The 13,477-nt window shown below is 44.0% G+C and overlaps 1 protein-coding gene across 5 annotated transcripts in view; it reads left to right on the top strand.

Annotated features, from left to right (window-relative positions):
* Positions 1-13,183, top strand: part of LOC123994900 (filamin-A-interacting protein 1-like) — a 36,576-nt gene extending 23,393 nt beyond the window's left edge. Inside the window, exons 5-7 of one of the 5 annotated variants that reach the window (XM_046297987.1) lie at positions 8,314-11,158; positions 11,396-11,460; positions 12,297-12,501. In XM_046297987.1, coding sequence (XP_046153943.1) covers positions 8,314-11,158; positions 11,396-11,460; positions 12,297-12,360 — 2,974 coding nt within the window. In that variant the 3' untranslated portion in view covers positions 12,361-12,501. Of the gene's footprint in view, positions 1-8,313; positions 11,159-11,395; positions 11,461-12,296 lie in introns of all 5 variants that reach the window. The other 4 variants (XM_046297986.1, XM_046297985.1, XM_046297990.1 and 1 more) reach the window with 4 other exon arrangements.
* The last annotated feature ends 294 nt before the right edge of the window (positions 13,184-13,477 follow it).

Below are 13,477 nucleotides of genomic sequence, written 5' to 3'. Positions count from 1 at the left end.
GCACTAAATACATGTTAATGCCTGTCACTGCCAGAAATACATTTTGGGCACACTGTTTTCTTATCTATGGTATCAGGCTTCTCCTGGTGGATATGACAGACTGCAACATGGTTCAATCTGCATTGTCATTGTTGAGTGCAGCCATGGCTTCAACCAAATTAAATCAGAATGCAGGCAACGTTTTAAAGCACTAGGGCTACAGTCAGCAAAAATCAGTTCAACTGATAGTTCCAATCTGTGTGCGATGTCAATTGCTGTGCAACATGCTTTGCCAGAATGCGTTATATATATATATATATATATATAGACCCAAACAGAATCTGCAGGGATCTTTTTCAATTTTCCACAGAGAATGCTGCTGAAAATCTGTAGAAATCCTTTATTTTATTTGTGTTAACATAAATTCCAAATTCGCACCTGATGACCTGTTCAACCTCTCCCTGTGCCTCAACATGGGTGGTGCTCTCCCTCTCTCTACTGACTCTCTCTGACCCCTGCCATGACAATCAAATGAAATCAGAATGCAGGCAACAACTGTAGAGATGAGGAATTTAACTGATAGTGCCCTTAACTCATTCTCACATGATGACTTGTTCGTTTTTACCCTGCATCAACACGGGCAGGGCTTTCTCTCTCTCTCCACTGTCTTTGAACCCTGCAATAATAATGACCAAATACCATTATCATATGACACAAATGTCTGGCCTTAACAATGATGGGGTTAGCTCATTAACATGAATTAAGTTCTGCTTTCATTAGCTAAATTATTGATTTACTGTCTGGCAATATAGCTGGCTAGCTGACTACATAGTACCAGTCTATTATAAATTGTTCCATAACTAGCTAGCTATTTAGCCATTTATTTACTTAGTCCTCTGCACTCCCCCCAAAAATCTTATGTCCTGTATTTTTCTCCTCTTTGGCATTGACATCTCTACTAGCTACTTTTTCACAAAGGCAAACACTGACTCGCTGAGTGCTGTTCATCTGAAGCTGCAGTTGTAAAGGGGAAGATCCAGATACAGTGATAGCTTACCTAGCTAGCTAATGTTAGTCTAGCTAAAATAGCCAACCTAGCATTAAATCACTCGGTGTAAAACCATTTTTAGTATCTCATAACCAATAGTTTGCTAGTTACACAACATAACAATACATTTCTGAAATGTTCATAAACTTTTACTAATTTTCAACATTCAAAACATGTATGCACTCGTGAATATAGATGCCCAGGGCTTGAATAACTTTTTTTCCCATCACCATCCCAGATTTGTCCCGAAGTGCAATTTCAACAATCCCAAACTGAAGATGAACATCCCAAATTAAAATACTTTGGTTATTTTAGTTTTGATTTGCCAACGTGTCTACTCTAGACCCTAGGTCATTCACAGTGACTTAAAAAGCAAATAAGAGTACTACTGAAATGAATAAATAGGGCTGTCAACGGAGCCAGAAATTCACACACATGTGCCTCTAAAAAGGCCAATTAGAATAACATTCAAATCTATTTTGCATAAATGCACAGGTAACTGACAATTAAAGGTAACTTGAGGAAATGAGGGATACAAAGTATATTGAAAGCAGGTGTGGTTCCTGAGTTAATTAAGCAATTATGCTAAGGGTCATGTATAAAAAGCTTTCAAACACTTGTAGAATCTATGCCAAGGCACTTTGTTGGCGTTTCCTTTATTTTGGCAGTTAGCTGTACAATAATTAAAGTGTAGCCTAGGTGATGTCCACACCGATGCTGATATGAGGGAGGTGCCAGGAAATATAGCCACACTTTCAGGCTTTTAATTACATAAAGGCTAAACTGCAGTAATGTTTGACAAATATAATGTAGGGTTAACATTAACATTTTAATGGCTGAATTCTGACATGCGAGGCATGGTTAGTTTACAAGAGTGGAAAGGCAGGCCACTGGCCAGTGCGTGTTGCACACTGCACACATCACTCACCCTGTGATATGAGTAGAGGCAGTCAACATTTTTAAACTTATTTAACCATAAACTTGATTGGATATAACCTGAAGTTATATGCAATTTTATGAAACATGTCTTAACTTGTTTAAGAGTACACTAGCCAAAATCAGACCATAGAAATGTTAAGGGAATTATTAAACCAGCTTTTATGTCGTTCTCAACTAACATCAAGGCGGTGGCCCGTTCCTGTAGGTTCATGCTCTACAACATCCGCAGAGTACGACCCTGCCTCTCACAGGATGCGGAGCAGGTCCTAATCCAGGCACTTGTCATCTCCCGTCTGGATTACTGCAACTCGCTGTTGGCTGGGCTCCCTGCCTGTGCCATTAAACCCCTACAACTCATCCAGAACGCCGCAGCCCGTCTAGTGTTCAACCTTCCCAAGTTCTCTCACGTCACCCCGCTCCTCCGCTCTCTCCACTGGCTTCCAGTTGAAGCTCGCATCCGCTACAAGACCATGGTGCTTGCCTACGGAGCTGTGAGGGGAATGGCACCTCAGTACCTCCAGGCTCTGATCAGGCCCTACACCCAAATAAGGGCACTGCGTTCATCCACCTCTGGCCTGCTCGCCTCCCTACCACTGAGGAAGTACAGTTCCCGCTCAGCTCAGTCAAAACTGTTCGCTGCTCTGGCTCCCCAATGGTGGAACAAACTCCCTCACGACGCCAGGACAGCGGAGTCAATTACCACCTTCCGGAGACACCTGAAACCCCACCTCTTTAAGGAATACCTAGGATAGGATAAAGTAATCCTTCTCACCCCCCCCCCTTAAAATATTTAGATGCACTATTGTAAAGTGGCTGTTCCACTGGATGTCATAAGGTGAATGCACCAATTTGTAAGTCGCTCTGGATAAGAGCGTCTGCTAAATGACTTAAATGTAAATGTTATATCAAGTTCTATTGGTTTTCAAATCAACCTTTCATTGTCCAGCAGCCAACGAAACAATCCGACTCCTATTAGCAAACCATGCTAGTTTTTGCATCTTTAGATCTCCCCTCCTTCTAAAATTCTAACATATTTTCATCTCTGTCACAGGAAACCACTGGCATATGCAGTGTGTTTTCCAGAACAGTGTGTTCCCTCTAATTGCATTTTGGAACAATGCACACACGGCGTAGCCTACTGCCGTGTGTGCATTACTGCACTTATCACGTGAAGAAATAGTTTATCAAAATTATTTTGCTAAACGTTCTGATCTGTTGCATCAGTCTCATTGCTTTAACATGTATCATCAGTAAGAACGAACTACGCTAAACAAATTTAAACACAACATGCAACAATTTCAAGGACTTTGAGTATCAGTTCATATAAGAATAAGTCAATTTAAATAAATTCATTAGGCCCTAATCTATGTATTTCACATGACTCTTCACAGATACCTTTTAAAAAATGTAGGGGGGTGGATCAGAACCAGTCAGTATCTGGTATGACCACCATTTTTGCTTCATGCAACGCGTCACAGCTCCTTCGCATAGAGTTGATCAGGCTGTAAAGGCCTTAGTGAACTACTTTGGTTCTTTTTTTGTCACGAAGAAAAGCATTCCTCATGAAGCTGGTTGAGTGCCAAAAGTGTGCAATGTTGTCATCAAGAAAAAGGGTGGCTACTTTGAAGAATCTAAAATCTCGTCGTCCGGGTTAGATGAGGGTTTGGCCAGGTGGGATGTCCATGTCCCATCACACTCTAGCGACTCCTTGTGACGGCCAGGCGCATGCGCGCTGACTTCTGTCTCCAGCTGTATGGTGTTACCGCCAACAAATTGGTGCGGCTGGCTTCCGGGTTAAGTGAGCAGTGTCAAGAAGCGGTGCGGCTTGGCAGGGTCATGTTTCAGAGGACGCATGGCTCTCGACCTTCCTCTCCCAAGTCTGTACGGGAGTTGCAGCGATGGGACAAGACTAACTCCCAATTGAATATCATGAAATTGGGGAGAAACAGGGTAAAAAGTACCAAAAATGAATGAATAAATAAATGCTCTCATACACACTGTCTGCCATCTGCCCAGTACAATTGAATTCTCCAGCGTGCCAGTGGCCATCAAAGGTGAGCATTTGCCCACTGAAGTCTGTTACGATGCCAAATTGCAATCAGGTCAGGACCATTTTGAGGACAATGAGCACGCAGATGAGCTTCCCTAAGATGGTTTTTGACAGTTTGTGCAGAAAATCTTTTGTTGTGCTAGCCCACAGTTTCATCAGCTATCTGGGTGGCTGGTCTCAGATGATCCCACAGGTGAAGAAGTGGAGGCCCTGGGCTAGTATGGTTACACGTGGTCTGGTTGTGAGGCCCGATGGATGTACTGCCAAATTCTCTAAAATGACGCTGGTGGTGGCTTATGGTAGAGAAATTAACATTTCAAATTCTTTCAACAGCTCTGGTGGACATTCCTGCAGTCAGCATGACAATTGTACTCTATCAAAACTTGAGACATTTGTGGCATTGTGTTGTGTGACAACTGTACATTTTAAAGTAGCCTTTTATTGTCCCCAGCACAAGGTGCACCTGTGTTTATGAGAAATGCTCACGAACAAGGATGTATAAACAAATGTGTGGCCAGTTTGAGAGAAATAAGCTTTATGTGCATATGGGGAAACTTCATGGATCTTTTATTTCAGCTCATGAAACATGGGACCAACACTTTACATGTTGCATTTATATTTCTGTTCAGTGTAATTGGTAGGTCAACCTTTTACTTGCGGACGTGATCTACACTGCCAGACAGTAAGTCTTAACTTTAACCATTAGTGGGGGAAAATTCTAGCATCTAAGGGCAATGTCACCCTACTCCTGTTCTCAACCTGAGATTCACTTTGTTTTTCTGTGCTGAGGACATGTAGAATGGCTGGTTCAGTGAATTGGTGAATGAATCAAGGTTTAGCGGTCTGTCGGACGTAGCATGGAGATGAAGGCCGATGACCTCAGTCTTATTACCTTGATGAAATGGCCAGTATTAAGCAAGTTGGGAACATCGAGCTGACCATCAACCGTACGTACATTTAGTTAAAGCCTTTAGCTTGGTTTGTGTGGATGGAACTTCTAGCAAATAGTAGAGGGAGTATTGAAAATATTCAATGTTGTAATATTAGATTTGGAGGTTTTATATTCATATTGTTTGAGTGGGTCACATTCAGAAACATGTGAAATGAGACTTGTGACCTCTGCACAATTCAAATGCATGCCAATTATTATAATCCACTTCCAAATGTAGTCACCTCAAATGCATTACTCATTTGGTTAGTAGATGTCCTTTTCTGGTTTTGAAAGGTTTTTATAAAGTAGCGTTCTACTTTATAAATGTGAGCTTTGTCTGTGTCTGTAGCAAGCTATATACTTGCATGCTCTTGTGCTCGCTGATGCACAGATTTCCAGTTGCCCCCGTCACCGATGACCTCCCCCGCTCTGCTTGCAGCACCATGTGATAACACATTCCTCCCAGCTGCAGTCATCTCAGAGATTCCCTGCAGGTGATGTCATAGTGGACAACCCTGAGCACCTGTGATAGGATGCCAGTCAGTCCACAGAGGAGTGAGAGAACTTTGCTAAGCCACTTAGACCTTTGTTTGCATTTCATTCACCATGGTGGAACCTCTCCCGCTCCTTTTCTATGAAGTCTTTCATTCAGTCGTTCTTCTTACGAGGAAATGGATACTGTATATTATCGCTGAATTAAAATATATTGATATCTGTTAATTAAACTGAAACAAAAAAAATTCAACGAGCTAATTCTGTTCCAGATGAAAAGTATTCCAATTAGAGTAGCTATTTTCAAATGTGACTTCCTTTCTGTTTGAAGATTCGTTATAGTAACTGTAATTGGTATGACATTAGTTCAGTCTCTGCTGTGGGTTTAGCTTGGCCACAGACGTGTTGTGTAGGAGGTTTTGGACCTTCTTTGCTGTCACTGATAGGCCTGTCAACAGAGTGACTATGAATAGCCCTGACCACCAGGAAACATGCTGGTCACCTGCTAAAGGACTTATTAATAATGCCACGATAATCAGTGAAGTGACACCTGGCTCATATTCTTAACACTGTCATCACCACTGAGAATGGGGGGAATAAAGGGAGTATCTTGTTGCAGAACTATATGTCATATCATAATTGGGCCTATGGGCTCTGGTCAGAAGTAGTGTACTATAAAGAGGAAAAACGTGCCATTAGGCATGCAAACTTGGTCTCAAGATTATCTGGATACCTTGAAGTATGCCTGTATACTCTTTCCTGAAATGCTGGGGTAGCTAATGGTAAATTATTTTTCGTTGGGTCATGCAACCTTTGACTCCTGTATTGCTGTTAATCTGGAGCATTTTCTACTTGTCAAGCTGCCACGCAGATTGTGTGAGGGCCACCCTGGACCTTGTGACACAGGTTTTATGACCAGTGACATCATCCGTGTGGTATTTGCGTGATTCCACTTTAACAAGACCACAAGTGTTGCTCCCAGCCAGGAGTTATTGTCTGTGTCTGGAATGACACCCTAATTCCCTAAATAGTGCACTACTTTTCATCAGGGCCCATAGGGGTGGGTGAGAGCCCTATTATTATTTTTTAACCCTGCAGTGCTGTAAATATCTGAAACCACTCTAGGATTGGGCTTCTGGTGCAGCAAATCCACTTTTACCTTACCACCTTAGGATCTGGCATCTTAATTATTACACTTTATTTAACCAGGTAGGCCAGTTGAGAACAAGTTCTCATTTACAACTGCGACTGTAATATGGATGTAGCAGAAGCATCCTACAAAGATTGATATTTGGATTTACTTCTCTTTTTGCATTCAAGGGGCAGACAATTATGAACTAGTCTGGCACTAGTGTGACATTGTTCCCAAAACAACCACTTTCCCCTTGCATTGTTGCCTTGTTTCTATGGGAACATGGTTGGTTGCAAGATGGACAAGAAACAATTGGGTCAGGCAAAACAACATTTTGTGTGTTGGAAGTGGAAAGAAGCCCTGCTAACGTAGTATAATTCTATATACATTTACCTTTGGTCTAAAAGGCTGCTGCAAATCTACTGAATCTCACAAATACAATTCCCCTTTGTTGGAGGAGAAAGGGGGAGAAAAGAGCAGGGGAACAGGAAAGATAGTGTGAAAAGCCTCCCCCCTGGCTTGAACCCCTCCTCTGTGGCCAAACAAGGGCAGCACCATTCTGTGGCATAAATGGGAGGGGGGATGACATCACCACCAGCTAGTGGAGCAGGGATAATTTTACACAATTCACCTTTCACTGTCCATCGATGACATGTTTGAAATTTGATGGCCATTTCCTTGTGGATTTGGGGGCCTTCTCACAACACAGTGAGAGGGAGCAGATGCCTGCCTGAATACAGCTCAGCACTATCTAAAGCACGCTAGGCAAGGACCTAGTTAATCCATCCCGACCAGTACTGGGTGAGTTTGAGCTGTTGAAACTTTAGAAACAGCGTAGTCTGGCTGTTACAGTATCATGTGCATTGTTAGAACAGCTGCTGGTGGAAAATTTGTTTGTAATGCAAAGCAACAGCGGACAATGATCCGGACTCGCTCCTGATTATGCACTGAGTTTCTAGTGTGGTTGTGTGAGAACCATATGGAAGGGACCTGTTGCAGGCAGCAGACACTCTATAGCAGTTGTACAGAGAGAGACTCCCGCAGAGATTAGTTAAACATCTACTCCCATTATTCCGTTAAGGTTCACTCTGTGTTAAGAACACTGGTTGTGTTTTTTTTACAGTTTAGCTAGCATGTCTCTGATATTGTGGTACTTTGCTCAGTGTGACAGGCAGTGTTGCCCCTGTTGGGGAGAATCATGAGGGTTCAGGCTTCTAATCTGCCCCCCACCCCCTCCTTTGTTTCCTCTTCTATCATGCCTTTGCCATTTATTCTGCTTGCCTACCTCCCATCCGGGATCTCACCACTGCCCACGGGGTTTTGGGCTGGGGATAAGGAACTCATTCTGAGTCTGGTCAGGCTCCTCTACTCTGGGAAATGTTACTTAACTTTGGAGATTTGTGAGACGGAGACATTGTAAAAGATAAAATACTTTAAAAAAAATATAAAAAATAAAATGCTTTTTTCCCCCAGACTATTTGTAGTTTACAAACTCACGGTTCAATATTTGTAAGTACTATGTAGCAGTGTACAGGAACAGGCCTACATTGTTCCTGCTGATGTAATTACAATGTAGTAGATACAGTTTCACGGCCTCTTCATACAGAGGGGGATTTATTATTATTATCATCAGGTGAAACCTCTGAATAAAGCCTATCAAATTGAAATGTAAATTCTCAATCACACTTCATCGCTCTCTGTCGGTCACTTTCTCCCCCTCCCGTCTTCTCGCTCTCTCCCAGATTAAAGAGGCTGCTGGAGCAGGAGAAGGCGTACCAGGCTCGTAAAGACAAAGATCACAGCAGGAGGCTAGAGAAGGTCCGTGAGGAGCTGGTCAAACTCAAGTCCTTTGCCCTGATGCTGGTGGATGAGCGGCAGCTCCACATTGAGCAGATCGACCAGCAGAGCCAGAAGGTCCAGGACCTCAGCAGCAAGCTCCAGGAGCGAGAACAGCGTCTGGCCGCTGTACGCGGCACTGCCAAGGAAGACTGCCAGAAGGTCCTCAGGCTAGAGGCGGAGCTGGAGTGCAAAGCTGCCAAGTTCACCCAGGAGCATGAGGAGATGACTGCCAAGCTGGCCAACCAGGGGTCCCAGAGCCGTCAGCTCCGCCTGAAGCTGGCAGGCCTGGCCCACAGGATCGAGGAGCTGGAGGAGAACAACAAGGCACTACAGAAGTCAGAGGACGACCTCCTCGAGCTAAGGGACAAGATCAGCAAGGGGGAGTGTGGGAACTCCAGCCTCATGGCAGAGCTGGAGACCCTGCGCAAGAGAGTCCTGGAGATGGAGGGCAAGGATGAGGAGATCACCAAGACTGAGAGCCAAGCCAGAGAGTTAAGGAAAAGGCTGCAGGACGAGGAGACCACCGGCCGGGAGCTGAGGCTGGAGGTGGAGAAACTGCAGAAGAGAATGGTGGATCTGGAGAAACTGGAGAGGGCTTTCAACACGAGCAAATCAGAGTGTGCAACACTTCATATTAACCTAGAAAGAGAGAAAGGACTGGCAAAGGACTTGGTTGGTGAGCTGGACATGGTGAAAAACCGTGTGAAAGAACTGGAGAACTCTGAGTTGAGATTTGAGAAGGCAGAGATGGGCCTAAAGGATGACCTGATGAAGCTGAAGTCATTTACAGTGATACTAGTGGATGAGAGAAGGAACATGACTGAGAGAATAAAACAGGAGGAGCAAAAGAGCGATGATTTAAATAAAATGTTCAAAACTGAGCAGAGTAAAGTTATGGAGGTCACAGAAAAGTTGATTGAGGAGAGCAAAAAGCTGCTCCGACTGAAATCAGAAATGGAGGTAAAAGTGACATCTCTTACTACAGAGAAGGATGAACTGAAAAGTAAACTAGCAAGTGAAGAGGAAAAGTGCAGGGATCTTAGCTCCAAGGTCGGTGTAATGAAAAAACGAATGGATGGGCTAGAGGAGGCAGAAAAGGTATTGTTAAAAATCAGAGCCAATAAGGACAGCAAGAGACCCCCAGATGAGGAAAACAAATTCAAGGAGCTAACGCAGGAAATTGAAAGGCTAAAAAACCGCCTCAAACAGCTTGAGGTGGTGGAAGGTGACCTGATGAAGACAGAGGATGAGTACGACTTACTGGAGAAGAAGTTTCGAATGGAGCAGGACAAGGCCAATGCCCTCTCTCAGCTGCTGGAGGAAATGAAGAGTCAGACTGCCAGGAACAAAGCCATAGAGAAGGGAGAGGCGGTGAGCCAGGAGGCTGAGCTGAGGATGCTCTGCAAGATGGAGGAGGCAAAGACCAGAGACCTGCAGGCAGATGTCCAGGCCCTCAAAGAGAAGATCCATGAGCTGATGAACAAGGAGGACCAGCTCTCCCAGCTGCAAGTGGACTACTCCCTACTCCAGCAGAGATTCCTGGAGGAGGAGGACAAGAAGAAGAGCTTGAGCCAGGACGTGATCAACCTCACCAAAGAGCTGGAGGTCACCAAGAGGTACAGCCGCGCCTTGCGTCCTAGTATGAATGGAAGGAGGATAGTTGACGTCCCTGTCACCTCCACCGCAGTCCAGACAGACGTGGTGGTCAGTGAACCTGCCGAGGAGGACACACCTGCAGTGTTCATCAGGAAATCTGTCCTGGAAGAGAACCATATCATGAGCAACCTGAGGCAGAGGGGTCTGAAAAAGCCTGTAACTGTGCTGGAGCGCTACCCCCCAGCAACCACCGAGCTGGGCATGAGAAAATCATGGATCCCCTGGATGAAGAAGAAGGATGCAGTGACGATCACTCAGACCACCCCAGAGAAGACCCCAAACCCTCAGGACAACTGGGACTCCTCCCCTCGTCCACCAGAGCTGTCCATGTCCCAAAAGCCAGGCCAGCCGTTGCACATTCGAGTAACCCCCGATCACGAGAACAGCACTGCCACTTTGGAGATCACCGGCCCACGTGCTGAGGACTTCTTTTCCAGCGCCACCATCATCCCCACATTGGGCCTGCAGAGGCCTCGCATCACCATTGTTCCCAAGCCCACCACAGTGTTCTCAAAGAGCAAGCCGGGTGAGGGCGTGATGGGGGGGCCTGAGCGGTGCAAGTCTCCAGTCACCATCACCACCATCTCCAGGGCCAAGTCCCCAGATAGGAGTAAGGGCTCCTCCTACTCTGACTCGAACAGACCCCTCTCCCCCGTCTCCATCATTACAGTGAGCACCACTCCTGTGACTGAGGCCTTTGCCTCCGCATCCCCAGAGCCCCATGACATGAGCACCATGGGCCGGGCTGTGTTCAAAGTGACCCCAGAGAAGCAGGCATTGCCTATGCCCGTCAGAAAATACAACTCCAATGCCAGCATAATCACCACCACGGAGGACAACAAGATCCACATTCACCTGGGACCTCAGTTCAAGAGGCCATCAGATGTCAGCAGTAGCAGCCCCACAGTGACGGTCAGGCCCCTTAGTGTGAGCACAGAGAGCAAGGAGGCACCCCCAGGTACGGTGCTGCGCTCCCCGCGTCACCCCAACAACATCACCACCGCTCTTGGGAAGACCACCCCCAACAAATTGACCAGCAGCATCACCATCACCCCCATCACCTTGGCACCGACCAGGCCAACTCAGTCTGTGGTGAGTAGTAAAAATCTAGTATATTTACATAGGTTCTGCCGTTCAGCTCTCCCTTTTATGATGATATGAACATCGGCTGTCTCACTAACAGAGAAGCTTTGTATTGTATATTTTATGTAACCATTTTCAGCTGGTATGCTGAATACATTCTATATTGTTGTTAGTAATAGTTTTTCAATTACGTGACTTTCTTTTCAGACAAACCAACTAAATGATATCCAATCTCTTATATTTCAGTTGCTTCTGAAATGTTTCAAAATGATATCAGGTGGTGTCTGCTCCCTAGATAGCACTTTTTCCAGGTATACCAAAATCAAATGCACTCCTTTTACCGATGACCAATACTAACACTGGAATGAATTGACACTCATATCCCCACCTTAAAAAGGCCCCTCTCAAAGGGTCTTGTGTTGACACACCTGTTTCTACTGGCACAAACTGACATGTTCCACCCTTTTAACTGAAAATGGACCAGTGATGACCAATTTGGATGTTTGACTTCTAAAGTGGGCTGACCCGCACATCAGCATACTGTAATGTATAAGCAATCTCCTCTCCCAAGTTCTGTTAACTCAATGTAAATCATTTGTGACGCTAGCTTTGAAATGCTCTTTCTTAATGCTGTGAAGGGTTAAAGGTGAGCTATGGCAACATTGTGGTTTTTCATACAGCTAGATTTTAAAGAGGCTCTGTATGGATGGAACCTTTTTGAAGGATAAGAAATGCAGCACTTTAATTCTAATCACAATCGATATCCAATATGGCCAACTCTTGTCATCCCTCTTGAACCTGTGTAAATTGATTTCTTTAATTTACATGTAATTCTGCACCACTGTTCTAACAAGTGTTAACTTTTTTTATTAGTATTTTTATATATTTTTTTACTTCTGTTTATTTAGTAAATATTTTATAAACTCTTTCTTGAACTACATTGTTGGTTAATTAAGGGCTTGTAAGAAAGCATTTCATGTTAAGGTCCACACCTGTTAAATTCGGTGCATGTGACAAAATTTGATAACAAAAGGATGACAAGCTTTCACCAAATGTACACTAAGTTAAAAAAAAATTGTGCTAGTTTACGATAATACTTTTAAACTTTTCTGTCTGCACTTGTCTTATGTTGTGTGATTCCTTTCAGCCCGGGGCGGATGTGCAGTCAACTCGTGCCGCAGCCACACGAATCCCTATGTCAAAAGGTATGAAAACAGGCAAGGCAGTTGTGACAGGTGTCTCTACTGTGACACGGTTAGAGTCACGAGCCGAGTGCCAGTCAATGAAAATTGAACTGAGGAGGTCAACAGTCTGCAGCTCTACCTCCACAGGGGGAGGGAAGTGCTGAGGGCCACACGCTGCCATGGAAATGTGGCCCCGCTATCTGTCTATGGACTCAGTCACCCATCATTCAATTCTGACCAGTCTGTTGCCAGCCAAAAACGTATAGAATAGGTGTTGCAGGCACCTTAATCTGCTCAGATACAAAAAGGAACACAGAATAGCTATATCAGACATGTCCCTTTCCTCCTTTTTAAACATTGGGGTAAAAAGCATTGAAATTGTATTGTAATTATGAATGTTTTCCCCCAAAAATGTTTTATATCCATGTTGAAATGCTTTTTGTTTTGATTGACATGTTACTAATCCCTCACCTGGGTTGTTGTCACACTGAGTTGTTGATATTTCATAATTCATGTTAATATTCTTGTTTATTTCACAATTTCTTATGGAGGTTTCCGAATACGGTCGCTCTAATGGGTTTTGCATATAAAATACATTTAGGTTGTCATCAACGTCACTAATTTGTGGCACCAAATTTTAAAATGAATAAACATTATTTGGAATAAAGTATGACACTGTTTGTTTGTTATTCATGTGGAGAAATGACGATGCAAAATCTTCTTGATGTTCACTAAACAAAGAATTTAGTGAATGCAGGCGAGTAACAATCATGGAAACTTCCATAGTGCTTTATCCTGGGGCGGCAGGGTAGCCTAGTGGTTAGAGCGTTGGACTAGTGAAGGTTGCAAGATCAAACCCCCGAGCTGACAAGGTACAAATCTGTCGTTATGCCCCTGAACAGGCAGTTAACCCACTGTTCCTAGGCAGTCATTGAAAATAAGAATTTGTTCTTAACTGACTTGCCTGGTTAAATAAAGGTAAAATAAAAAATCCATACTACTTTGTAGAGTCCTACATCTAAAATTGCTTACTGCATGTTTGGCATACTAAGCAAAAGAAACAAGCCTAATCTGTAATCTTGCTTGTTCCTAATACTAGTACTGTATATCCATACAAAAGGAATGAAATAGTTAATCAGAATAA

Source organism: Oncorhynchus gorbuscha, linkage group LG14 (genome assembly GCF_021184085.1).
Source record: "Oncorhynchus gorbuscha isolate QuinsamMale2020 ecotype Even-year linkage group LG14, OgorEven_v1.0, whole genome shotgun sequence".
In the NCBI taxonomy this organism is placed as follows: Eukaryota; Metazoa; Chordata; class Actinopteri; order Salmoniformes; family Salmonidae; genus Oncorhynchus; species Oncorhynchus gorbuscha.
The sequence above is the reverse complement of the archived record's forward strand: the minus strand, read 5'-3'. Positions and strand labels throughout refer to the sequence as shown.